Source organism: Homarus americanus, unplaced genomic scaffold (genome assembly GCF_018991925.1).
Source record: "Homarus americanus isolate GMGI-L3 unplaced genomic scaffold, GMGI_Hamer_2.0 scaffold15794, whole genome shotgun sequence".
Classification (NCBI taxonomy): Eukaryota; Metazoa; Arthropoda; class Malacostraca; order Decapoda; family Nephropidae; genus Homarus; species Homarus americanus.
In genome coordinates this window covers 1,052,941-1,080,939 of record NW_024748849.1, presented here as the reverse complement: position 1 = coordinate 1,080,939, position 27,999 = coordinate 1,052,941, and the positions used below count along the sequence as shown (strand labels likewise).

Below are 27,999 nucleotides of genomic sequence, written 5' to 3'. Positions count from 1 at the left end.
GACATTTCCCGAATTCCGTACCGTACTGTATATAGAGTGAGGTTCAGGATGTTTGGTTCACACTCAGGATGGGATGGAGAAAGGAAACTCACAATGTGCTCTCCGTATACATGTTGTATTGGATGTACAATGCAGCTTGGTGCTGGGAAGGCAGCATGGTTACAAGCGTGATGTAAAGAGAGCTGGTTGGTGAGGATGCTCAGAGAAGGACAGCTTGTGGGTCGCCATGCTCGCCGGCGGGAGCGAGGACCGCCAGGCAGGAGGAGGAGGTGGTGTTGCTGGCTGGTTGGTGTAGGTAGAAAAGAGAGCGGTCACCACGAGGTCAGGTCTTAAATAGCGGGGGTAGGCGTGGCTTAGTAGTTGACCTCCGTCATGTAAGGCGGCGCTGGTTGACCTAGACCACGAGGCACACACTGGGGAATTCGCGGGGTCGGCTACCCAGCGACAAACAGCGTTGTAGGGGAGAAATCCACTACAATAGCACAGTTGTGTCGGCTATTTGTTTTTATTTATTTAAGTTTTGGTCTTTTATTATTAGACGCGGCGAGCAGCAGTATGGGCACAGTATTACGTATTAGAAATTATAATTTTTTATTTTAATCATCTTCCCCACTGGTCGGCTCGTTAGGGCTCGTCTCTGTTAGGCGCTGTTGGCCAGTCTGTGGTGAAGGAAGAATGCAATATCCTGCGTCAGGTGAAGTTGTATTTGTTTTTACAAATTTACAACGGTGGAGAATTGTAAATTTTATCAATATGAATATGTTTATTTTTTTTTTTTAGAAATATCGCTTTGTTGTACAAAAATATAATTGTTATTTGTACAGCTGTGGTTCGGGGATCACGGTGAGGGTTTTAGAAATTATAATTGCCAATATCTCCCACACCCAAGTAAATTTTCCTTAGCAAAATTATGAATGGCTTAGAAAAATTCTAAATTATGCAAATTATAATAAAACTCAGACTGAGGTTTAGAGGTACAGTAGTGTATACAGCACGGGGCAGTAACCGCTCTACTGACGTCAACAACCTGTGGCCGACACAACACAACCAGAACTACCTACGTGTCATATCCTTCTCTTGTGTTTTTAGCTGTCATTTCAGAGGTAGGTATTGCTATATAATTTTTTTATTACTCGTAGAAGTATTCGTCTAGAGGTACAATGATTCTCAACTCTAAAGATTTGTTGTACAACATGTTAGTGCTGTGGTGGAGATGGGAGTAAACCGTCGAAGGGTAAGCTTTATGTTTTTCTATGATGTTTGGCAGTTTAATTATATCTTGACAAGGGTTGAAAAACTTCGCTATAGACGTAGGTAATAGTAGACTTTACTTGCACCTTCCTCTACTGTATATATATGCCTTGTTATGTAATTCTCCTTTGTCTGTACTCACCCCTGAAGATGTGAATTATATGAAAGCGCTTGGGAACTTAGTGTTTTCCTTTTTCCCCTGGGTGTAAGTAATCTTGGGCACGACTTATCTCATGAGTTGGGTATGAGTTATCTTGAGTACAAGTTGTCTTGGGTACGAGTTGACCCTAACCCCTCCTGTGTTGGTCAAGTCTGGTTTTAAATGAGCTTACACTTGGTGCTGTCTCAACACTCTGGCAGATTGTTTCAAGAGTTCACAATTCTTACTCACAAACAAGTTTAAATACAGGGGAGTCCACCCTTCTGGATAGGAGATTTAGTCAGGTCCTTCTGGTTTCTTTGGTTAGGTTAGGATAGACATGTACAGGTATCCTATGTTTAGCATTAATTCGGTTAGCACTAAAAAATTGACACCCTTTATCACGTAATTGTTTGGTGTTAATAAATCAATCATTTAACTTCAAAACTGTTAATAACTAACTTTTTTATTATTATTATTATTATTATGGAATACTGAACTGTACTGTACTCAGTGTTTATTGCTCTGCTTTGAACCTGTTGTTCGCCTTCTGTGCTCTGCTGTTTATTCATTTTCTTTATCAACTGTTTTCTTTCTTTTCAGTTGGTTTGGTTGGTTGTTTTAGGTTAGCACAGTGTTGCATGTTGCTCCACTTTTACAGTTAAAAATAGCCTAAGTTTACTGTCACATATCTGTTACTAACATAACATATTTTTGTTACAGAACTGCTAGAGAGTTGATCATCATGGGAACTGAAAAAAATGGTAGGTAGAGTAAATCTTTTTATTCCTGACCAGGGCTGACGGGATTTCCAACCCTTGTTTACCGAACACGCTGATTGGTTCAACTGCTCGCGTTGTGATTGGTTGCGAGAACATGACGTAATATTACGATTTTCTATAATAGAAGGGAAAATGTGTGGTGAGGGGTAACGAAGATCCCAGATACAGTAATTATATTAGAGTAGTCCTCATACTCAGTGAATTTCATTGTTCCTGTCATTAGTTTTATAAATTTCTGAATAATAAACACTGCATTATACACCATTCAGAGTGTTATATGACATCACATTAGATTTGTATTTTATCAATTGTAATTTGTATTACTTTTCGATAATACTGAACACAAAAATAACCAAAACATTTCAAGAATTTTAGTTTGACATTACATAAAAAATACAATTATTTAAACATTTAGAAGCATAACTAAACACAAGAAATATATACATGACCGTATTTTACACATTGTAACATGGCTTGAGTTGTGTGACTCAGCAGAATATAGATCTGCTAAAATATCGCTAGTACAATGTAGGTAAGGTAATTAAATACATCTACAATTTATTTCTGTGTACTTATTCTACTGTATATGGTGTTTTAGCCATGAAAAAGCGTATTTCCTAAAGCCTCCTTGATAGGTTAGTGGCATGGGATAAAACCTTGCCAGCAATACCATTACACTTCCCATAGTACCAGTATAGTGAATCTTCATGTTTCATCTGCAATTTGTAGAGATTGTATCTTTATCTATATTTCCATAGGCAATTTGATACCACATTTGTCAGAGTTTGCACAATAAAGCATAATACTTATCAACTGTTACACATTTACAAATGTCACTCATACTACAGTCACCCATATCCATCTTATGTTTATCTCCCATAAGCTGATCACTATATATCCACCTATAGCTAAAGGCGACAGCCAATTTCATCCCAAATTCACCTTTAAGATCTGACCTTTTGTATACCTGTACTATTATCCTCTCCTTTCTTTTCCTCCTTCCATTATATTCTTGCTTATTAAATGAATATATACTGGAGTGTAAATTCTGTACCTTATTCCACAATTACTGTAAGTAACAGGAGTCTGATGTTGTGTGTGCCATTAAGCAAGTCACTGATTAAGACCTTTAAATAAAAAGTAATCATAAGCAAGGTGCTATTAAGTGAGGCTAAAACAAGATTGGACATACAGTACAGTGGTCCCTCGGTTAACGAACGCCTCGGTTAACGAATTACCTTCCATAAAGCATGGGTCCCCTGAAAGGTGATTTTTCCTCCATACCATTTCCTTCTCTTCTCCTCCACCCCCACTTCTAATTCCTATCATCATCATCAACCAGGAACCTTCTACATACACTCCTCAAAGTAAGTGTACTTTACTGCATTTTTTTTTTTTTTTTACTTTGTATGTACTTTTCGGTGAGCTGGAACCAATTACCCAATATCCCATTGAGACAATGGATTCGGTTAACGAAAGACCTTCTGGAACGAATTGTGTTCGTTAACCGAGGGACCACTGTACAGTATTGCTAAATTCCAAAGTGCATTTTTGGAAATATCTGTCATAAAGTGATATCCATTGTACCTAATTACAAGGTTATTACATAAGTGTGAAGCAGTCAGTCTGTGTTCAATAATTAATCCATCATGTTTCTTCTTCCCCAGTGCAAGGTAATACTGCCCTGAAATATGTGAGTCTTGTGACATTAACAGTGCAGAACTCTGCTGTGGCTCTCAGCATGCGTTATGCTCGCACTCGCCCCGGAGATATGTTTATTGCTTCTTCTGGTAAGGTTTTAATCTTTTTTTAATTATTTTATATATAATTTCATCAATGTATAAAAAGTTAAATGCTCCGAATGATGGTGAATTTGTGACTGAGGTTACACTAATGGCCTATGTGTACTGTAGTTATGCTCTTTTATTTCCATTACAGTAGGTACTATGCTATTTGATTATTTTATTATCATTTACAATTGTCCAAATAAATGATGTCACTGTCAATGATTTCCATTTATTGCCTATTCGTTACTTTGGAAAAAAAGAAAAATTTGGCTTAACTGCTAACTTCTATGAATGCTTATTCAATTAATAATTGTTTTGGTGCAACAAATGCCTTTCATATTGTTCTAAAAGTAAAGCAACTTGTAAAGAAGGAAATGAGCCATATGCAAAATATTCTACACCTAGAGGCAAGTGATATCAGCTTGTATTGCTGTATCATCTCGGAATGGCTGTCTTTTTTTTATGCTCGCATCTTTGTCTTTCAAGCATGGGATTGGGATATAGCTCTTTCACTTATACAACCCATCTGGATGCCTTTTACCTGCAAAAATATCAGAGAATGTCAGAAAAGGGTTAAGCAGTGAGAAATTTGCTGCGTAAATTACGTTCAGCCAGGGATCAGTTATTCGCTCTGCTCCTGCCAAGTTGTCAGACACTGTACCACTGTTTGAACGAATCTTGCTGAAAACAGTGATGGATCCTATATCTGGATCCATCAAGTCTAGAAGAAAATGGTCTCTGATAGATATAGATTTTGGTGTTTAATGTAGGAACACCACAAAATTTTTATGGTTTTTTCCCCTCAAGAATAATTTTTTTCCATTTAACATAATTCATTGAGGAAATGAGATTGGTGGCATGCAGAACCAATTGGCTTTGTTTTAGATGTTTGGGCATTGTATCATGTACAGTACTGGTTTGCTCTTATTAAATCCAATGATCCATTGAATATGAGAGATGAAGTCAAAGAGTAGGTTGATCTGAACATTTGCACGCTGCATTGAAAAATATTTGGCGTGAGGGAGTATTTGCATTGTTAAGGAAACTGCATAAGTACAAGTAATTGGTAATCAAAAAATTTGCTCACTCAGTTATCCAGACACCAAATATTGTAGTTCAGGGAGATATTACAACATTTTGAATAAATATTGTACGCTAATTTTGTAATGTTTTATTTCTGTCTCAGCTGTTGTGGTGGCAGAGTTTGTGAAGCTGTTGGCATCACTTCTCTTGGTATACAAACAAGAGGGTTCCATACAGGTGAGTCAAAATACCTTTCCAATATTTTTTTCTCATCAGTTATGTGTATCAACACATGTGTGTGTACCTTTACTGTATTTAATATTTTCCTTGACATTTTTTACATTTGATGTAACCCACTTTTATTTCTCTTTTACCTTCCCATACATAACCACACCTCAGTTAGGTACTGTAACCTCAGTTATTCTCTTCTTCTTAGCATTATATTGTACCTCTTTTATCATGGGCATAATAATGATAATATTACTGAGTGAAAAGTATTATGCAACCATTTATATGAACTCTTCTGTCAACCCAACTGTAAAGTGGTGTTCGAATTCCTTTTAAATCCTGCAGTATATTTGGTTAACTACTGTGGTGTCTTCATTTCTTAAGGCTATGTATGTACGAGAGATTGAGGCACAGTCTTCTAAATCCCATGTTTATTTCCTGCTCCCTTTACAGTGAGTTTCTATATAAATCCACCTCCATACAGTGAGTCTCCATATAAACAATCAACATTTAAAGTAAATAAATACAGTTGTTGCTGTAATAATATAAATTATTCCTTTATACAATTATTTGTACAGTAATATATAACAAATGAAATAAACACTATACAGTGGTCCCTCGATTAACGAAAGGTTCAATTTCGGTTGATGAATTAGCTCCGATAAGGATTTTCAGTTCCATTAACGAACAAAACTTCGATTAACGAAAGCCTGAGGAGAAACACACTTTGTTGTGCACACCAGCTGATCGTCTAGTCCGCCAATACAGTAATCGGTTCTATGTTTACATTCGTTTCCAGTGGAGTAAACATCAAGAAATTAGTGTTCTTGAATATTTTTGCATATTTCATATTGAAAACATTGGTCATTCTAAAATTTAGCCATCCAAGCCCTGTCTACATAAAGTTTTTCAACTAATATTTTTGGCTCGATATATGTAATTATTCATTTATTTTTACTCATTTACATGCACACACTGTCCTAAGGTCAAAGCTGTACTTTACATTTTCACAAAATAATGTACGAAATGATTACGAAGATTTTTATCGAGTGCAAACTGAAGCATGTTTATATTCAAATAATCACTATCTTATAAGAATTCCAGCCATGTAAATTATATTCTCTCTGGTCATTTCTGTGACATTTTATACGTAAAAAACAAAAACTCAATCTAAATGACATAAATAAACAAATAAATGCTTCACTAGACCTTCGGTGCCAACTGTCAAACATGTCAGTCACCTCCCCCTTCCTCCCTCCCTCTCCCCCATCAGGCCCACCCAGGGTTTTAGGCTGACAGTTTTTATCTTATATAATATCGCAGACTAAAGTTAGGAGAATATTAATTTGCATTGCTGGAATCCTTGCAAGACAGCGAATAATTTGAATATAAACATCATATATTTTGCACGAGATAAAAATAAATCACCTGTATCACATTACATTTTCCGGGTAACGGAAAAATTTTATTGGAATTTCAAGAAAATGCTCCTGATTTTCATCTCTCAACCCTGAAAAAAACTCCCCCATCCCCGGAATTTTCCGGGTATCGGGAAAATTTTTCAAGAATTTTCTGGGAAATGTGCCCCTCGGAAAATCATTCCCAAAGTCATAATTTTCCGAAAATTCCGGCTATTGGAGAGTTCCGGGTTTGAGGGATTCCAGCTAAGGGAGATATTACTGTATTTATGTATCATCTGTTACTCTTGCAGCACTGGTTTATGACATTAAACACCCAGATTTGGCAACAGAAGATTGATACACTGAAGGTCTGTGTCCCTTCATTCATCTACCTCATCCAGAATAATTTGCTCTACGTGTCTGCATCTAACCTGGATGCTGCTACATACCAAGTAAACGAAGGCTTTTTGTTGATTTAATGTATTTATAAGTGCTTATGTATTTCATGTTGTTTTTTAAATTCTTCAACACACAGTAGAAGTGTATCATGGCATGCCTATCTTGATGTAATACCGTATTAGAATATACTGTAGTACGTATAGTTATTACCGGTGTGAGAAAGTTATTCCGGCAATGGATAAATTATGTAAAAGTTATATAACACAGTGAACTCTTTAATACCTGACACCGAACAATGTGGAAATTCTCAAGAAACTGGAAATTGTATGAAAGATATTGAGCTTACCCTTTAGATAAGCAGGGGTGTGGGGGTTGTGATTTTATTATGGTGCAGTCATGTTATTGTGTGCTGTGTTGTTTACTCTGCTTACAAATACTATATGTAAATTTGACTCCAGGTAGGGAACCATATTATATCAGTCCCCTCCTGGATCACCTAGTCAACAAACATGTGGTAACTAACCAGCCTCTTACCAGCTGGTTCTGTTGTACAGTACAGTAACTGTCTTCTGTTCTGCCACCTTCTCTTCCTTTGGCTGTGTCAGCTCCATCAAGTCCTCTGGAGTCAGTTCCTCAGCATGAGACACAACAGTTCAACCACATCAGCTTCTTCCAAATCCTGAAATACCACAGTTTTGCCAGTCAGTTATTTGTGCCATTTCTGTTTGCTTGGTCCTTAGTCCACATTGCTGTATTGCATGACTACTGTCCAGTATAGTGTAGGGAAATAATGTTTGTCCTTGTCAGGTCATGAAAGTGACTTTTACAAGCTCAACCCTTCTTTTACTCTTAATTATTGTTATTAGTATTATTATAATTATTATTACAGTACTGTCTTATTAATATCAAACATTCCTAATTCTTTAGGGCATAATAATGGAACATTTTTAAAAGATTTCTAATTTAAATCTTAATCTAAACACTGTACTGTACAGTATTTATAATACATTTCATATTTATTTTTTCTCCTTTCCATTTCAGGTTACCTATCAGATGAAGATTTTGACAACTGCCATGTTTGCTGTGTTGATTCTACATAAACAGCTTCGTGGCACTCAGTGGTTGTCACTCTTACTTCTTACATTTGGTGTTGCACTGGTTCAGCTGTCTTCAGTTGACAAAGGAGTCACAGCAGCAAATATTGGACAGAACCGTCTCCTTGGCTTTGTTGCTGCTGTCTCTGCTTGCTGTTGTTCCGGTTTTGCTGGCATTTACTTTGAAAAAATTTTAAAAGGGTCAGATGTTTCAGTTTGGGTCAGAAATGTACAGCTGTCATTTCTCTCAGTACCATTAGGTGTAATGACTTCATATGCAAATGATTATGCAGCCATCACAGATAAGGGATTCTTTTATGGCTATGATGCCTATGTATGCTATCTTGTGGTCCTAAATGCAGTTGGAGGATTGCTGGTAGCCATGGTAGTTAAATATGCAGATAATATCCTCAAAGGTTTTGCAACATCATTAGCCATTGTCATTTCCACTGTTGCTTCAGTGTTTCTTTTTGATTTTGTAATAACATTCCAGTTTGCAATTGGCACGACCTTGGTGATTGGCACAATCTTCCTGTACAGCCACGAACCCAAGAAACCAGCATCCAACCCCATGGTAGGGAGGGTGTAAATTAATTATTTGTGATGAGTGTCAAGCTTTATTAATGCATCTGCCAAGAGTTCTGAATCGTTTGCAGTGGAATTGTGTGTAAAGTCCCATAATTTTCCCCGGAATGCACAATCTAGCATGAAACTGTAACCCTTGTGGGCTTTAGTAATATCAGTGGAACATATGCTTTTGATTTTACATTTGTGCCAATTAATATATTTTTTTTACAGTATTTTAAAGATAATAATTTAAAAATTGTCTCTCTGCTGATTAAACTAACACCCATGGACCTGTGAGTCATTAATAAGTAACTTGCAAGAACCATACCACTAAATCACCCCCTGGCAGAGCTTACCCTTGTCAGAGTCTTAGCTTGTTTAGTGTGACCATCAGATGGATAATATTTTTGGCATACAGCAGCACTTCACCCAGTCACACGGGAGTAAACTCTTAGACCTGTAACCCATTTATTGCGGTGGTTGTCTCAAAAACCTGTTAAGCTTTAGGATGTTAGGTACAGTAAAAACCCAAGTTCATTCTTTGTGACTCAAGACCTGCTCGAAGATGTGAGTGGATCCTAAACTGCACATTCCTCAAGATATACAGTACAGTATTTTATTTCATATAAAATTGTATACATAAACAAAGAAAATGATCACCTTCAAAAGTTTAGGGCACAGGAAAAAAAGATGAAGTAAAAATATTAGCCAAGTGAACATTTGAAATGAATATTTACAGCTGAAGTCCACATACTGTCGGATAATGCCCGTGCGGTAAGGGAGGGGTGTTGAAAGAACAGCTCCTTGATTTTACAGCACCCTACCATTAATGAAGCAAATAAAGACAATTGCATGACATCAAAATACCAATAAATATTCATTTACAGCATTAGACTCGCTGGGTTATGGAGCGTACAGTATAGAGGAGGTGACTGGAGTCCACTGATGACCAAAATGATGGCCTTCTGTCCCACTGCTGGCAGCCACCAATTAGGTGCATTGGGGATAAGGTTCACTTTTGCCAGGAACTGAGAAGGAAGAAGTGGGAATTTCCTCTTTTTAAAGGAGTGAAGGTTTGGAATGCATGAAAGTAGAGCTTGGGTTGTGACCAAATTTCATTAAGCTTTATTAGTCAGTGAAACAACCACCAGATAAGTTAGGATTCAAATACCCTGTACAGTACTGTGTATGATTAAGCACACATTATTTAACATTGTCTGAATAATGCTTAAAATGTCAAGGCCCATTAGCAAAGGGAGACTTAGGGTGAACTAGCATCTTGGCTTTCACAAGTCACTATTTTCTAAGGGATTTTTTACCTCAGTCCTTAATTTCTTGTTTGGTTTTGGTACTCTACATTAATAAGGTTGCCAAAGGCTTTTCAAGAATAACTTGAGCAAGACTAGAATAATGGTTCAGTAGTAGACATAATTTACCAATATATTAGATGGTTTGAAATCTCGTATTTTTGCATTATTTATTTTTGTTGTCACTTAAGGTGCTAGTGATAATACTACAGTGCACTGCATATCAAATACCAATTACCGGTACCTGTATATACCTGAAAAGTCATGAGACTGGACTTAGGATTCTCTTTTAATTATATTCTGATGAACTTAACACCGAAATAACAAGTAATTTTAGCTTACTCTCCTGAAGAGGTGTACAGTAACAAGTTATAATGTAGTGTTTCAGGGTTTTTACATGTTCATTTTAGTACAGTACAGTAGTTCATACCTGTTAAGCATAATTATCATTTCTCTCTCTTTCTCTCTTTTCTATTTTGTCTTCTCTCTCTCTTTTACAGGGTAGTATCATTATTCTTTGGAAATACTGTACATAAGAATGAATGATTATGAACACTATCTTAACACCGCAACGGCTGAGGTCATATGGCTCTCCGGGGGATATTTAATGGCAAAAGGTTAAACTAAAACAAAAATAATGGAAAGTAAACTTTACATAAAAAAAAATTCGCGCAACAATATACTGTACATTAGTAACAGTAACAGGATCATGACAGAACTTCTTCACATCCAGTTTGATTACTTCCTCTCATGGGTATTGGATATAATACTGCCATTATATTAATATACAGTATTATAGACTATTTGCTGTCTTCTGTAATTAGTATATAAAGAATTTCTAGAGAAAATAGTTTATATATTTTTTCTTCAAAATGGCAACTTTTTCAAAATTATTTGAAAATTTATAAGAATAAAAAGTGCTTAAAATTAACACCAAGTAATGTTCAAACATATCTAAGATTGTCTGATGAAAATTGTTGAATCTCATTGTAATGTGCTTTAAAGAATATCCAGGAGTAGAAATCCCATCACATTGCAATTAATAATGTGGTAACTATTGACTATTAGCCATTGTCGTATCTGTTGGCCTTTTTGACATTATTGCTGTGACAAACAACATGAATTCTGATAAACATCAGAGCATGGAAGTTGGTCAAGTAGGTCTGGCTGTGTCGAGTTCATGCACATTCACCTTGGGGCTCAAAGCATCATGGTGAAAATGTACACTTTTCTCATTCCTGGTTTCCTCACAATATGATTTTGCACATTAAACCTGTTGCATATGCACAATATTTCAGCTTAATTATGGGTTTAATGGGCTTTTGTTGGCTGACTTGGGATTGTAACCACCATTTATGACATTGAGTCTTTGAAAAATTTAGTTTTGAGTTCCAAACAAATGACTTCCAACATGGATAGGTCCATAGGCCCTAGATTTACACATCACCCACGCCTTTCCTGATCCCTTGGCTTTCCTGTCCGGGAGCTGGTTGACTTCCGGCCACCCCCAGTGAAGGTACCGACTGTGGCCTCCTGGGACCCTGAAGAGATGCACTTGTCGTTACTTTCCAGAGAGCAAGGCTAATGTTAATGAAGTGATGGTCAGGATGTATTTCCAGGAATATGCAACTCAACACGATGGCTCAGTGCATGTATATACAGATGGCTCCAAATCCGACGCTTGTGTTGTTAAGGAGTTTACTATTTTTATGACTCCAGAGCAGCATTTTGTCTTTGAATCCCATCCGCCAAGTTTTAAATATTTTTAACTGGTTAGTGGTCCTCTGTCGGCAGGGCCATACTGTTATGTGGATTTCTGTTGGGTTCCGCCCATGTGTTTGTGCCAGGTAATGGAAGGGCTGACGAGGTACAAATCTGCTGCATCTCGTCATGCTCCTTTGTGCTTCCTCCATCACAGAGATCTCTTCCCCTCACTCAGGTAAGCCATCTGGGCCTCCTGGCAGCTACAGTGGAACAATATATCTGTTCCCAATAAGTTGTGCGAGGTTACAACGATGATCTATCTGTGGGAATATTCTTTGATGACCCACTGCTATGAGACTGCCCTTACCTGTCTATGTGTTGGTCACACTCACCTCGCTCACGGTTTCCTTATGGCCGGAGGACCACAACCCTGTTGTGATAACTGCCTGGTGCCACTGACTGTGCTGCACTTGCTGGTAGAGTATCCCAATTCATGTGGACTTGAGTTGTTTTCTGGCCAATTGCCAGCTCTTTCTCCATCTCAAAGGTGCTCAGCAGGAGAAGTTCAGCACCTTTTTAAACTTTTATATGCAATTGAGGTACTTAATTGCTTGTGATTTTTAAATGAATACTGGTATTTTATATTATTTTAATTTTGATGATTAAACCTAAGAGGATTTTATTTTATCTATATCATAGTTTTAACTTGTGATTTGAATTTTTGGCGTCAAATAGCCACAGGCTGCAACGCCATTGAATTTTTGGCGTCAAATAGCCACAGGCTGCAACGCCAGATATTTTATCCAATTAATCAATCATTTGAGAACATAACCCTCATGATCAGCAAAGCCCTGCTGTATATTCAGTTCAACAAAAAAAAAAAAACTTTAAACTATTCTTTTAATTAATTTTCCTATTTATGATGACTAACAAACTTGTAGATGATATGGCTAACCCATACACATTAGCACAATGCTTGGTTTTTATTAGGTATATTTAAGTTTAAGTTTATTTATTTATAAGATTAATTTAAAACTTTCATTCCTCTTACAACTACACATAAATATTTGAGAGGAAAACTAGACCAACACATCAGGATGAATACAGTTACAGAACCACCACCACTAGCCTGCCAATTATTGTTCAGACAGTGGATGTAGCTCTGGATACACAGGACTGGTGCCTTTGTTTAGAATATATGAAGATAGCAAAAGTTAGAAAGAAATAATTGGCGTGGCCTTTGGTGGGTTGAAGGGTTGACACACACTACTATAACAAACATATCTTTGTAAGTAACCTAAACACAAAAACTAAGCAGTTTTTAAGTGTTCAGTAACTTGAAACATTCTTAAGCTTTAAACACTATTTTTATCAATACTATATGAAAATTATAATTTACTATGAACAATTTTCATTAACTTAAACAGATGTTCAGTAGATGAGTAATGGATGCTTTTTCTGTTGGATAATTTACCTTATATCAAGTGTGGAAGATTTCACTCTTGAAGGAGTAGGCAATAGATCTCTTTGTTTACATTCTAGTGAGATAAACATATGATCTACCAGTCTCATGGTACAGTACTTTATTGTACAGTCCATATATTAACATTAAATGTTAGGTAAAGGTAAAGGCCAAGACCAGTGTAATACTACCTTAGGATAAATTTGACCAAAAACTATGTGAAAGTGTTAGAAGGTATATCTTAAACAATCCCTATTAAGTGTCTGCCCCATTTAGGGTATAGGGAAATGTACATCTATGGCTCAAACTGCATTATATCAAAATTTTTGCCATATGAAAACCTTCTTGTGCAGCTATTAGTGAGATGTATTGCAAAACTTGTCAAAATGATAGTACAGTATTGAAAATGGCCGTAAGAGATTAGTAATCCCACCTTTCATGCTATATTTTGGTGTTCTACGTTAGTAAGTTACTAAAAACTTTATCAAAAGGAGCATGAAGAAGGGAACAAAATACAGTAGTGACATTAGAAATATAAAACATTGATTACAGCCCTTATACAGTGGTCCCTCGATTAATGAACATAATTGGTTCCACAGAGTCGGTTGTTAACTGAAAATTTCGTTAACTGAATCTATTACAGTAAACCCCCGCTTTACACGGTTTCACTTTACGCGTTTCCACGTTTACGCGGTACCCTGCCGAAACCGGAATGCTCACTTTCCGCGGGTGTGTATACCCTTTTACGCGGAGAGCGGCGCGAGCGGGGTGCACACAAGGTCGCCCAGTCATCAAAACATTACCGAGTTCTTCACCCGCCACAGCCGGCCCAAGTCAGTGATAGTGATAGTGAGGATATGGACTTATATGGACTTTGAGGGGTTTGACAAAGAGGCCCTGCAAGCCTCTGTGGTGGATAGTGATACAGGTGAGGGCCAATAATCTGCTCTCTGCCTCGGAACCAACCCCCCATCCCCGTGTGGCCAGCCATCTTTTCTACTAATGTAAGTGTTAAAAAACCTAATATTATTGATATTTCTCTTAATTATTAATTGTGTGTGCATACCATCATAAAATTAAGAAGTTATTTTTACTACAACGTAGGTATTGTGTCTGAAAAAGTGGAGTTTGGGGGTCGGCCCGGTCTCTATTTCAATTAATCCCATATGTTATGTTGTTCACTTTACGCGGACCGCCGTGGGTTCAATTGACCGCGTAAAGTGAGGGTTCACTGTATTTCAATGGGATATTGGGTAATTGGTTCCAACTCACAGAAAAAGTACACATACAAAGTACTGTATACCAGTAATAGAATTAACAAAACATTAAATATAAACTAAATACAGTAATGTAAAGTACAGTATACTGTACAATAATAAATAAAAAACAATAGAATACTATATTTTAACTTACTTTGAGGTGTGAATGTCATATTCCCGGCAGCTTTGTTTACATATCAAACTGCTGATTGTAGAGGCAGTCGATGATGACAAGCCATATTCTTTACGGAGTGCATTGGTTCTAATGCCTTCTTCATATTTCATAATAATATCTGCACTGTATATTTTCAATATACTGTATTAACTAAATTTCAGAATGACCAATAGTTTCAATATAAAAAATGCAAAAATATTCAAGAGCACAACTTTCTTGATATTTGCTCCACTGGAAACGAATGTAAACATAGAACCAATTACTGTATTGGCAGACTAGCCGATCAGCTGATGCGCACAACAAAGCATGTTTCTCGTAAGGCTGTTGTTAATTAAAGTTTTGTTCGTTAATGGAACTGAAAATCCTTATGGGAGCAAATTCGTTAACCGAAATTTCATTAATTGAACCGTTCGTTAATCGAGGGACCACCATACAGTCATCTCTCACAATTGATGGCCTTTGTAATGTCAAACTCAATGGGTGAACAATTTACTTTTTAACACTAAAATTTGGGAAATACAATGGGTAGTTTTTCGGTACACATGAGCAGTTGGGAAGGAAAGAATTATGGCCTACAGTATCATAATGGTGCAGCTGTGTGCATGGTCTTGCTTCAGGTGCAAAGAGTGAGATATAGTATTGTGGGTGAAATGAGGTGGAGATGCTGGTGTCAAAAATGGCAAGTATGCCCACCATGGCACTTCAGAGGAGTTAGGTTGGCAAACTTTGGTAATCCTGGTGATGTCTTTTATAACAGTTTTGACTTAAATACCTGTATCACTTTGAAACATTCCTAGGAATAAGAAGAGAAATTCTAACTTTTAACGAGAGCGATTGAAAATTATAGGAACAGTTTACATCGGTTGTATTTGCTTTATTTTGATAAATGTCATCAACAAATTAGTTTTCAGTATAAGTACCAGTAGTGTCTGTCCAACAACATGTCATTTTTACCATAATGATCACTAAAGAAATTCAAACCTTGTGCCAGAAACGTCGTATAGCAATGTCGCCACCAGTCGAGTGCTTGAAGCCTAGCTGCTGCATCTACATCAGTGATACATATTTGTCCTGTTGGAGAGCATTGAGTGATATTCCTTGTGATTACTTTGGTGCTAGTCTTTCAAAAGACCCTTGACCCTGATGGAAAGCTTCCTGTGAGTACTGTACTGTACATCCATGAAGTAGGTGTTTGCCATCTCAGTTTTATTTTGGTGAGTACCTCTGCATCAATGTTTATTTAGTTTCTATTTATACATTTCATTTGTGTTTTGTAATGATTTGTTTAATTTTCTATCAAATATTTAGTTAAGTGAGGTTTAAGTTAGGTTAAGATGTCCGAAAATTTGGGTCAGGAACACCTCTTCCAAAGATAAGAATATAGTCAGTGTATAGGGAGAAATGTTCTATCTATGTCGAGCTTTCTTTGAAAATTTCCCCGTCGTAAATTGGCGACTTATTTTACTGTATAAGAATATATTATCTTTAGAAATAAAACCCCTCTGGCCATGCAAAAACAGAAATTGTCACTCCACTAGTCTCTCTTAACCGATAGCCTCTGAATATTGAATATCATGTGAAATATATTTTCATGGTCTGAAACTTTTTAAATCACTCGGAGTAAAATAAACTTGAACAACCCAATAAGTTACCGTAGGTTGATTTGACAAAAATATCAAATATCACAATAAATTTATCTTTATTCCATTTGGCCACAAAATTCATTATTGCCTGAACATGAAAAAGTCTGAAAGCTAAGTGGAAATTGTGGGGCATTACCAGAATACAGTAGTTATTTTTTATATTTTTAATTTTACAACTGAAATATTAATATATTTTATAAAGTTATCAGTCAAAGCATAGTATAGTACAGTAAAGTAATTTATTTTCATGAACTTGCATAAAATTAGACGAACAATATTTCTCTCGTAAAACTTACTGTCTAGAAAACTGTATTATTCTTATTGAACTACATTCCTCAACAAGTATCTGTCAAACGTTATTTTCATTCACATCCCAAATTCATGGTATATCTGGGTAAACAAAAATTATTTGCCTTTTGTTTTCATTTGACATCAGAGAAAATGACATTACAGTGTACAGGGTAAATACAGTGGTCCCTCAGTTACAAACACAATTCATTCCAGATGGTCATTCGTTAACCGAATCCATTGTTTCAATGGGATATTGGGTAATTGGTTCCAGCTCACAGAAAAGTACATACAAAGTAAAAAAAAAAAAAAAAATGGAGAAAAGTACACTTACTTTGAGGTGTGTATGTAGAAGGTTCCTGGTTGATGATGATGGGAATTAGAAGTGGGGGTGGAGGAGAAATCACCTCTCAGGGGACCCATGCTTGATGCCGTCATTTCACCAATAAAATTTTAAGTTCACTGGGTGTAATTCAAGATTATTTTCTTTAAATCGACACTGCACTATATATTATCAATATGTTAACTAAAGTTCAGAATGACCAATAATTTCAATGAAAAATGCAATAATATTCAAGACACCAACAAAATAGATGTTCACTTCACTGTCTTCAAAACCCCAACTGACGCCTTGTGGCTGACTTGAGCATCTGATGGGCGCACAAAAAACTAGTTCCTTGTACTGCATATATTGTCAATATGTTAAATAAATGTTAAAATGACTAATAATTTTCATATAAAACATGCTAAAATATTAAACAGCACAACTATATTGATATTTACCCCATTGGAAATGAATGTAAACATTGAACAAATAACTGAATTGGCCGACTAGCCCATTAGCTGATGCTCACAACAAAACGTGATGTTCGTAAGGATTTCGTTAATCAAATTTTTTTTCGTTAACCGAATTGAATATTCTTATGGAAGGTAATTCGTTAACCGAGGGACCACTGTACAGAGAATCATTGTTATTTAAAAAATGGATCTGGTAATGCAGTACGGTGCATGCCTTAATTATGTCAGTTTTCATTTTCATTTCCTGTACAGTAATTGAATATCACTGTGTATACACCACCTATGAGGGATCACCCACCATCAAATGCACCACCAAACATGACCCAAGTTGGTAAACTTGCTTGTTGATTGACTGAGAACAAAATATAAAGACTGCAGCTCTAATTTATTTATTATGATTTTTTAATTTTTCCTTTGGGTTATTTTTCTCATTTGACCATAGTAACTTATAGAAAAATCATTTGTAATTAAAATTAAAATTGTAATATCAACGACTTATCATGTTTAAACTTGTCATATAACCTAAACTGCACCAAAAATAGTCTTCACCTCACCCAACACCTCTCTGTAGTGTTGTCATTCCATATCATTTGACTCCTTGTGTGTATCGCCACTAGTTCTGCAACAAGAATAGTGAAGATAGAGGTATTATGTTCAGCAAATTTGTTTTTGAGTTGTTAATAAAGAATACAGTACTGTAGTGTACATTATGAGACTTAATCCGCTATTGACCAGACTTAACATACTGTATATTTGTCGGGAGTGCAAAGTCTTATACTATTTGTACAGTACAGTACAGGTATATGCATAGTACTGGGGGAGGGGGTTGGGATACTGTATGTTCTGTACATTCCCATATTTGACAGTGAAACATTAGTTTGCAAATGACGATTTTGCAAATGCTGTTTTTGTTGAGGAACACTCCTGTTGGCATTTGTGATGAACCACTGAATAGTATCTTAACATTGTTAACATTTGGTGACACTTAGGTGTTGCTATAATACTGTACCTGTATACAGTACAGATGTACTAATGCTAGTAGGAAACAGAGTTATTATACTGTACAGTATTAAGAATAGTATTTAGGGATTAGCTTTTTAATGCTGAGCACCAAAACCATTTTAAAGATGTAAAAATTTTTCAAGTGTAAAACCTGGAGAAACATTAAGAACCTTTACTCATGCTTCACTTTGGCACTATTTCATCCTGTTATGGGCATTATAGATTCCTACAAAGAATTGGAATGCACCTTCATGGCCATCACCTTAGTGGATGACTCAGACTACACAACCATTTTAATTTATGGTGTTTGGAAGCCATGCAACACTTTGATAGAGTGGCTAACAGGTGTGTAACAGCTACTCCTTCCTGCTGTAACATGTACCTGAAAGGGTCATCCAAAGAAATAGCCATTTTCATAACAAAGATAAGGGTAAATGAATCGTGACTGAGACATCTGTATCAGTTTTAACTGCTTCTTCATACCAGGAGGACATGGCTGTTGTCTGCAGGCTCACTGTTTGGGGATGGCTAAAGGGACCACACACACACACACCAATACAGTATCATTTCAAATTGCAGCAGACCACATACTATGCACATTGTCTCAAGAAAGTCAGTCGATGAAGACTCCATTACTTTTGTGATGTGAGTGCTTACAGTAGTAGTATGTTTGACATGCTTGATGAATCTCATGTGATGGTCTGTTAGTGTGGCTGTGTCAGAATGTATTTTGATTCACAGTTAGTAAATCATCATGTCTTGAAAGACAGTATCTGTCTCATCAAAGAACTAATAATCTGAGACAGAACATAGGAATTACGGAGGAAATCCATTATAGTACAGTAGTTCTGTGTTGTGTAGAGGTGAGTATGAAGATGCACACACACATTGATAACATGGCAGTCATAAGTCTTTCTTTTTAGGAAAGGAGGAAGAAACTGTTTTACACAATTTGCCACATTATCAAAATGTTAAATTGGTTCTAAACACCACAGATTGAGTTGGCTGTGCAACTTGGGTCACCCATTCTGGTCTTGGTCATGATATGGGACTTCAGGGTTAAATCCACCATTTTCACCACCGTTGCTCTCTTCCTGCACCATAGTACATTATTAGTACTGTAATTTCCTAACAGACGTGTTAATTTTTTAGCCTGCACAACAAAATGTTTGAGAAACAGCCTGTAAAATATTTGTTTGCAAGATACTTTTGACTTACTCTCAGTTACAGAGATGTACAGTTTTATATTAACCTGCAAAAAATATTTATATCCACAACTCTTTATCGGGGTGTGCAATGATTCTTTCCTACTGAGGTTGATTCAGTGTCCTTCCATGACAGTTTAGCTCTGCAACTACTCTTGGGAAAGAATCCACCCACAGCCCACAAGTACAGACTATGCACTGTTGCGATTGATCTTTAAATACATATATTTTTTCTCTGGTTTAAGATCTTCATTGTAGAATTGGAAATGTTCTCATAAGCATGGTAATCCTGATGCATACACTAATAATTGATTCTTGACAATCCTCCAGTGTGAAAGAATTCATAGAACAGTACAGTATTACAAATTTATTGCAATAATCCTTGTTATTGTTGAAAACATCCTTCAGAATACTGATGCACAAAATCAATCATTACTATAATCTGAATGTAAAGTCCTTCGTACTGCCTCTCAACAATTAATATTTTAATTTATGTATAATTTAATTTTTGTAATATTAAGGAAGTTTTTAAGGTTTGTGTTCGGTAATTGGGAAATCTCTATTGGTTGTTTTATCATTAGTTCAGAAATTTAGCAAGTTTGACAGTCATTTTCTCCACTACATGTTGTTGGCTGCCCTCACATGATTATTGTGTTCATTTTAACGTTTTTAAAAATATATAATGATTTTGTTGTCGTTTGAAAATTTTAAGTTATTCCATCTCTTTCGGCCATTGATTGCACTTTGTTGAACAGTTAATTTGTTAACCTATTGTAAATGCAGAAAGATTCTTCTATTTTTCAATGATATATATATACACAGTGGTCCCTCGGTTAATGAACACAATTTGTTCCAGAAGGTCGTTCGTTAACCGAATCCATTGTTTCAATGGGATATTGGGTAATTGGTTCCAGCTCACCAAAAAGTACATACAAAGTAAAAAAATGCAGTAACGTACTTACTTTAAGGTGTGTATGTAGAAGGCTCCTGGTTGATGATGATGTTGGGAATTAAAAGTGGGGGTGGAGGAGAAGGGAGAAGAGAAGGAGGTAGGGATGGAAGAGAAATCACCCCATGCTTCATGCCGTCATTTCACCCATAAAATTTTAAGTTCACCAGGTGTAATTCAAGATTATTTTCTTTAAATCAACACTGCACTGCACTATATATTGTCAATATGTTAAATAAATTTCAGAATGACCAATAATTGTACTGTAAAAATGTAAAAATAGTTTATGTTCAAGAGAGCCACAAGCAAGATGTTACCTCCACTGACCAGAGATACAAACTGAGGCCTTGGTGGGTGAGTGAAGTGGCTGATGGGCATACCAAAAACTAGTTCCCTGTACTCCAGTTATGTTAAATAAGTGTTAAAATGACTAATAATTTAAATATAACACTTGGAAAATTATTGAATAGCACAACCTTCTTGATATTTACTCCAATTTTAATGAATGTAAGCCCTAGAACCGATTGCTGTATTGGCGGACTAATCTTCCAGCTGGTGAGCAAGTGAAAACATGTCGAAACGTTTTTGTAAGAATTTCATGAACCGAATTTTTGTTCGTTAACCGAAATGAAGAATCTTATGGAAGGTAATTCGTTAACCGAGGGATCACTGTGTATATATATGTGTATATATATATATATATATATATATATATATATATATATATATATATATATATATATATATATATATATATATATATATATATATATATATATATATATATATACACAGTTAGACCCCGACTTATGACGGGGTTAGGGACCCAAATCCAGGTCATAAGTTCGAATGGTCGTAAGTCCGACATAGAAAAAAAATCAATTTTTTTTTTAAATAAAAAGTCTACAATGAAATACAGTACAGTAAAAGTAATAAATAATGAGGAATGGATAGTGTGACTGAGCACTTACCTTAAATGTAGTCAGCTGAATGCACATGGGGCCCCCATAATTTTCTAATTATACATGAAGACTACATTAACTGGAAACGTTTCAGTATAGAAAATGCGTGCGTCATTTAAAAAAAAAAACCAACCAATGGTCACAACTGCGGCGGTCATAAGTTCCGACGGTCGTAAGTCCAAGCAGTAGTAAGTCGGGGTCTAGCTGTAAACAGTATTTTTTTTTTTTCGCTTGCTCACCAGCTGGAATATTAGTCCGCCAATACAGTAATCGGTTCTAGGGCTTAAATCCGTTCCCATTTGAGTAAATATCAAGAAGGTTGTACTGTTCAATAATTTTCCAAGTTTTATATTAAAATTTTTAGTCATTTTAACACTTATTTAACATAACTGGAGTACAGGAAGCTAGTTTTTGGTGCTCCAATCAGCCACTTGACTTACACACCAAGGCGTTAGTTTGTATCTCTGGTCAGTGGAGGTAACATCTTGCTTGTGGCTCTCTTGAACATAAACTATTTTTACGTTTTTACAGTACAATTATTGGTCATTCTGAAATTTATTTAACATATTGACAATATATAGTGCAGTGCAGTGTTTATTTAAAGAAAATAATCTTGAATTACACCTGGTGAACTTAAAATTTTATGGGTGAAATGACGGCATGAAGCATGGGGTGATTTCTCTTCCACCCCCACTTCTAATTCCCATCATCATCATCATCAACCAGGAGCCTTCTACATACACACCTCAAAGTAAGTGTACTTTACTGCATTTATTTTTACTTTGTATGTAATTTTCGGTGAGCTGGAACCATTTACCCAAAATCCCATTGAAACAATGGTTTCGGTTAACGAACGACCTTCTGGAACGAATTGTGTTCATTAACCGAGGGACCACTGTATAAGTAATTTATTGTTTCTCTTAGATTAACACCTGTGAAGGCAGCTTTCATAAGGGTTTTAGTCAATCGAAGCAGTTTCAACCTGCCAGCCAGAATTGCCTTGGTAAACCTTTTACAAATACAGTAGTACAGTAAAGTATGAATACAGTATTTACTATTCTTTACATTCACACAGGTGAACATATTCTCTCTCTCTCTCTCACACACACACACACACACACAACAAAACTTGCACGCAAGTACACAATCAAGGCAAACAAAAAACACACTTATTCATAAAAGATACTGCATATAACAAATAAACAATAAAAACCCCAACACAGGAATAAATTCATATACTGTACTGTACTGAACAAAAACTCAAGTGCACACACACACACACCAATAGAGTACAGTATCTCATATACATGCTCACATATACACTGTACTGTACAATACTGTACACTTAACACACAAGCATACATACAGTACTAAAATATATCTTCTCATAGATAATGATATCTCTGTTAACCGGAACAATTGGTGCAGAGCACTTCCAGGGATGTGAGATTTCCGGGAAATGGGAAAACTCTCAAAAAATCACCCATCCCCAGAATTTTTCTGGGTACCGGGAAAAATTTATCAAAAATTCCAGAAATTGCACATTACATATTATATTCTTAGAATTTGTTCCCAAATCCGTAAAAAAAAATGGAGTGTTTCCGGAATTTTCTTGAATGACATATTATTTCATCCTCGAAATTTTTTCCCAGACCCAGAAAAAAAAATTGGAGAGTTTTTGGAAATTTTCTCTGAATTTTCAGAAAATATGCCTGATTTTCATCCTCAGAATTTGTTTCTAGACCCCCTAATAAATTTGGAGAGTTTTGGGAATTGTCCAGAAAATTTGCCTGATTTTCAACCTCTTGGAAAATCGATCCCAAACCCATAATTTTCTGGAAAAAATCTGAGAAAATATCAATTCTGGCTATCGGAGAGTTCCAGCTAATGGAGATATTATTGTATTAATATACTGTACACTCAAAAATGTTCTAACACAAATACCTGCACAAGTTCATGTGCAAATACAGTCTTATATACGAATACAATTTTTTGTGCTAACATAGATAAAGAAAAGGAATAAAGAAATCATGAGTTATTATGTGTTTTAATGTTACACAAGAAAGAGTTTTTGGTTAGCTCACCATTTTCATGTAGTACAAGTGTTCCTATGAGATCGTTTTACTGTAGTAGCCATTTGTCCATCCATTCTTCCTGTGAACAAGATATCTAGAGATTGAAAGTTGGATGCCTATTGATACAACACACAGGGTTCTAAGCCTGATTAATTTTGTAAGGTCATAGGTCAAGTGAAAAGGTTAGAGTTTTAGACTCCTGCCTGTTGCCTTTGCCTTCTCACTTTTACAGAGTGGGAACTGGGCATTGCATGTAGGACTTCCAAGCACCCTCTTAGCAGATAAGGTAAGGTTGCTACTCCAAGAGGTAATGGCCTAACCTAACTTTATTTACTGATTAATAATTGTAACAATAAATAATATGACTATAATTTATGTAAATAACGGGTTTCAAATGCTGGTAGCCTATTAATAAGGAGGGACTGTGCCCTTGCACTTTTTCTTTTACACCTACACATTGCATAATGTTTTGTATACTAATGAATTTTTTTTTTTAAGTACAGTAGAGCATACACCCAGTGCTAATTTTTTACCTTAGACTGTACAGAACAGGACTTTAGATTGGTCTCTCAGGAGTCTCTTCCCCAAATCCTTTATTTCCCATTAGGCCTAGCCCTTGTCAACCTTTCCAGAATTCTTGAATCTAATCCACATTGTTGGTGAGGAATTACTGTAGTGTGAGGAAGTACTTCTTCTCACAGAGGCTGGTAGACCTATGGAACAGTCTACCAGTTGAAAATGTGGAAGCAAAAACAGTACAGTATGTATTGGGCTTCAAACTACTGGACACTATCTCTGGATAAAACTGTCAACAACGTTTAGGGTATCCAACATGGCCACCTCGAGTTTTAGTGGTCATGAGTAGGTAAATATTGCACTTTCCTTGCTGATCTTACTTTATTGTATTAGTATATTAGTGTTTTGTCTGCACATATCACCTAATTCATGAGTCAGTACTATCCAGTAAATTTGTAATATAATCTGGATTTTCCCTCACTTGTGCTCTCCAACATCCTCAGGAAGCTGGACAACACAGAAGGTGGAAGGAGTTAACTTTACTGTATTCCAGCATATTGTTGACAAAATTAATATTTACAGTTCAACACCTTGCATAACAATTTTGACAACAGGAAACCATATATTTACCAGTTACAGTGAGAGGGGGAAAATAGATACTACTGTACCTCTATACTCTTACCATCTACAGTGAAAAGGTAAAAAAAAAAAACGAGATTCATAGACAGGGTAATACAGTTTTTAGGGATTTTTAAGAGTCAGCAAGAGGAAAAGTGTCTTCATCTATACCTTGGTAAGCTTTGGAAAATAAGGAGAGTTTGGAAAGATGTTTGTGATTGCACCATTATAAAGGGGAAAAGCCTCATATGGTGAATTTGGTTTGTTAACAATAGGTCAGCTGCTGCAGGTATTAGATTCCTTCACTTGTGGGAAATAAAGAAAATTATCATGTATTGTTGAAACTCTCCCTTATAAATAAATGCCACACATGTTCTTGGGAAGTTTAGTGTCAAGGTGAATATTTGTCTCGGAATAAAGCAAAGCCATATAGAGGTTAGGTTCAGTTCCTTTATCTTGGATTTGTTCTTCAGAAAATATGTAAAATTAAGGATTCCTTTACGAAGCTGGATAATCACCATAGCCCAGTTCACTCATATGTTCCTTGACTTGCATGGTTTCCCAATTGCATGCTTTACTTTTAAACTTCAAAATTTGCAATTGCATGAGATGATTTCTAGTTGCATGGGTTGAATAGCCAATGTCCATGATTCTAGCTGCACCATAACTAGGTGGTGTGTTATGTACCAGCCAGTCCGTACAGTATAGTTATGCTGAGTATAAGTCTTCACCTTCCATCTCCTGGTTACAACTTAATCTATTATAAGGTATGTATTGTACATAACAGCATAACTGTATAGAGTACATAATTTTAGAATACAGTAATTTAAAAATAATGCAGGCCACTATGCAGCCACACACTACAATACCTCCCACACTTCACTCCCTCACCCACATGATACAATACCTCCCTCACAGTTTACCTACTACCCCACACATTCCATATATACTACACACCATAACACACACACACGAAATGTCAATAAGTTGTGTTGGTGGCGGTGAACAAGTGTTTCTAGCTGCTACTGTCCTATATAGAGGGGATGATGCTGTGTGGTTGTGTGATGGGCAGGTGGAGGTGTTAATGGTGTGAGGGGCAGGTGGAGGTGTTAATGGTGTGAGGGGCAGGTGGAGGTGTTAATGGTGTGAGGGGCAGGTGGAGGTGTTAATGGTGTGAGGGGCAGGTGGAGGTGTTAATGGTGTGAGGGGCAGGTGGAGGTGTTAATGGTGTGAGGGGCAGGTGGAGGTGTTCATGCTTATTTAGCATCCTTGGTCTGGTTATTATACTGTAGTTCAGCCCATTCTGCTAGTTTTACAATGATGTAAACAATCTCACAAAACACGGCAGTCACTGTATGTAACAGAGGCATAGAATATATGCCTCTGTTACATGCATACCACCAAAAACATGGCAATGACCATAACTCTTGGAAGATGGCCTGAGGCTACTACCTCGCCCTCCTTGCCTAGTCACCCTCCCTCACCTCCCGCACCATTGACTATGTGCCTAGCCCTCCTCCCGCCATTGCACTTCACAGTACCTTCACTTGTTGCCCAACTACAGTGGAACTGGGTAAATGGTGATGCATATTTATCCACAGACTTTGTATTTAAAAATGCAAGCTGTGGAGTGACTGATGGCAGTACAGTATCTCCAAGGAGATCGACTGTATCCTGCTATATTTTACAGGGGAAATATTTGAAGTAATAGTCAGGGAAACCAACAAGTTCTTTGGTTTTATGACATAAAGACACAAGGTACAGTACATATGTGTGGAATGTAATACTGCTTTCTGCCTTTAACCATCCTTTGAACAGTGGCTCTTAAGCAGTATAATAATTTTAAACTCTGCTCTCTTGTCGTGAAAAGTGTCAGTGTTCTACCTTTGCTAACAGGCATGCTGATGAAGATCTATGTGATCCAGCCAACTGGCCACTACGACAATTGATATTATGGGAGAAAAGGGACCTGTTAAGATATCTATTGAAAATTATGTGTTTAAAAAAAATGGTGAAAAGCGACACTTTTCAGACGACTTTTACGTGCGAAGATTGCCAAAAGGAGAAATACTGTATATGAAAGATGTTATAACAGAGTAAATTACATAATACTTGGCATAGTAATGGTATGATTGGGGGATTAACAATATGCATATTACAGTATGTATGTATGTATAACTATAAATTTTTTAATAAATTTTAACCTCTGCAATATATATATATATATATATATATATATATATATATATATATATATATATATATATATATATATATATATATATATATATATATATATATATATATATATATATATATATATATATATATATATATATATATATATATATATATATATATATATATATATATATATATATATATATATATATATATATATATATATATATATATATATATATATATATAAAATGTGTGTGTAATGTTTTCTTTTCATTTCATTTTAGTTAATATATCCTTATATAAACAGTTTATCACATTACGTATACAAGATAACTTTGCAGTATGGAATTTCATATGAAGTTAGCTACCTGATGAACTGTTACCAGTTGAGCACATTCCTCGCATACATGTGTACCTAAGTTTGTGAATGCAATTTTGCTTTTATTTCCAGATGAAGGAGATGTAGATGAATGACTGCACTACCAGAATGCAAGTGGATTGTATAATATGCACGCAGACTTGTATATTATTGTTATTCGGTATACTGTATTGTAAAATATATTTTTGTAGCCCAGCACAGATGATAATGTAAATGGTTACTGAACTATATATATTGACGTCTGATTGTACAGTACTTCAGTTAGTGTTTCATATACAGTATTAGAATACTAGTTTCTTTGTTTTCCCCTTTTTAAGTGTTCCAAAGTGTTTTTTGTTATGAAATTTCATTGAAGGTGATGAGAATATGTTTTAAAGTGTTTGTGGGAACCTCTTCCTGTTGTTTTCTACCCTTTGTTTGCATCGTTTCCATTATGACATTCTTCATTTTTCTGTGGGTTTTGTTTCCTCTGATTTTCACCACGCACGTGGCAATATAGATAAAAACAGTAGATAGGGAACTATAGAAGTTGCTCAGTATTCCTTAAACTAATTGCAATATCCATGAGCAGAAATCTTTCGGGTGAAAGTACAGTAGGGTGCACTGGACTTGTGCTGTGATAACTAACAATGGTTTTCAATAATGACCAATAAAGTGTTATATTTGTTTCGTGCATTTTTCTCTTCCCGTTCACTTCTAATGTTAACAATAAGTACACCTATAATACTGGAAAGATTAAATAGGAATTCAAGTTTCAAGAGTAAACAATGTTTTGAGTCAGATGCTCGTACTTGAAGCAGTGG

At 36.0% G+C, this 27,999-nt stretch overlaps 2 protein-coding genes across 11 annotated transcripts in view; one reads left to right on the top strand and one right to left on the bottom strand.

Moving 5' to 3' along the window:
- The first annotated feature begins 978 nt into the window (after window positions 1-978).
- LOC121880495 (UDP-galactose translocator-like) lies at window positions 979-27,863 on the top strand. 4 transcript variants are annotated; one of them, XR_006086264.1, is made up of 9 exons: window positions 979-1,103; window positions 2,114-2,154; window positions 3,840-3,962; window positions 5,146-5,219; window positions 6,922-7,062; window positions 8,051-8,677; window positions 23,732-23,785; window positions 24,519-24,713; window positions 27,269-27,863. XR_006086264.1 is itself a non-coding variant. In XM_042347009.1 (8 exons), the coding sequence occupies exons 2-8, from the start codon at window positions 2,136-2,138 to the stop codon at window positions 27,281-27,283; spliced, it is 1,053 nt and encodes a 350-aa protein (XP_042202943.1). In that variant the 5' UTR covers window positions 979-1,103; window positions 2,114-2,135; the 3' UTR covers window positions 27,284-27,863. The 4 variants fall into 4 exon arrangements, 3 of the variants coding, with proteins under 3 accessions (XP_042202943.1, XP_042243660.1, XP_042202944.1); XM_042347009.1 differs by lacking the exon at window positions 24,519-24,713; XM_042387726.1 differs by lacking the exon at window positions 27,269-27,863 and having other exon boundaries at window positions 24,519-25,771.
- The window catches only part of LOC121880493, a 39,008-nt gene continuing 13,167 nt past the window's right edge, over window positions 2,159-27,999 (bottom strand). For 4 of the 7 annotated variants that reach the window (XM_042387719.1, XM_042387723.1, XM_042387725.1 and 1 more), the window contains exon 8: window positions 17,126-17,925. The gene's annotated coding sequence lies outside the window, so the exon portion shown is untranslated. Of the gene's footprint in view, window positions 2,288-7,543; window positions 7,689-17,125; window positions 17,926-23,508; window positions 23,579-27,999 lie in introns of those variants that run through there. The other 3 variants (XM_042387720.1, XM_042387724.1, XM_042387722.1) reach the window with 2 other exon arrangements.

Bases quoted from the DNA above. Each gene is read 5' to 3' on its own strand.
- LOC121880495 (XM_042387726.1), top strand. The intron at 5,220-6,921 runs GTGAGTCAAAAT...TTACTCTTGCAG, and splicing joins AACAAGAGGGTTCCATACAG to CACTGGTTTATGACATTAAA. The intron at 7,063-8,050 runs GTAAACGAAGGC...TTTCCATTTCAG, and splicing joins TGGATGCTGCTACATACCAA to GTTACCTATCAGATGAAGAT.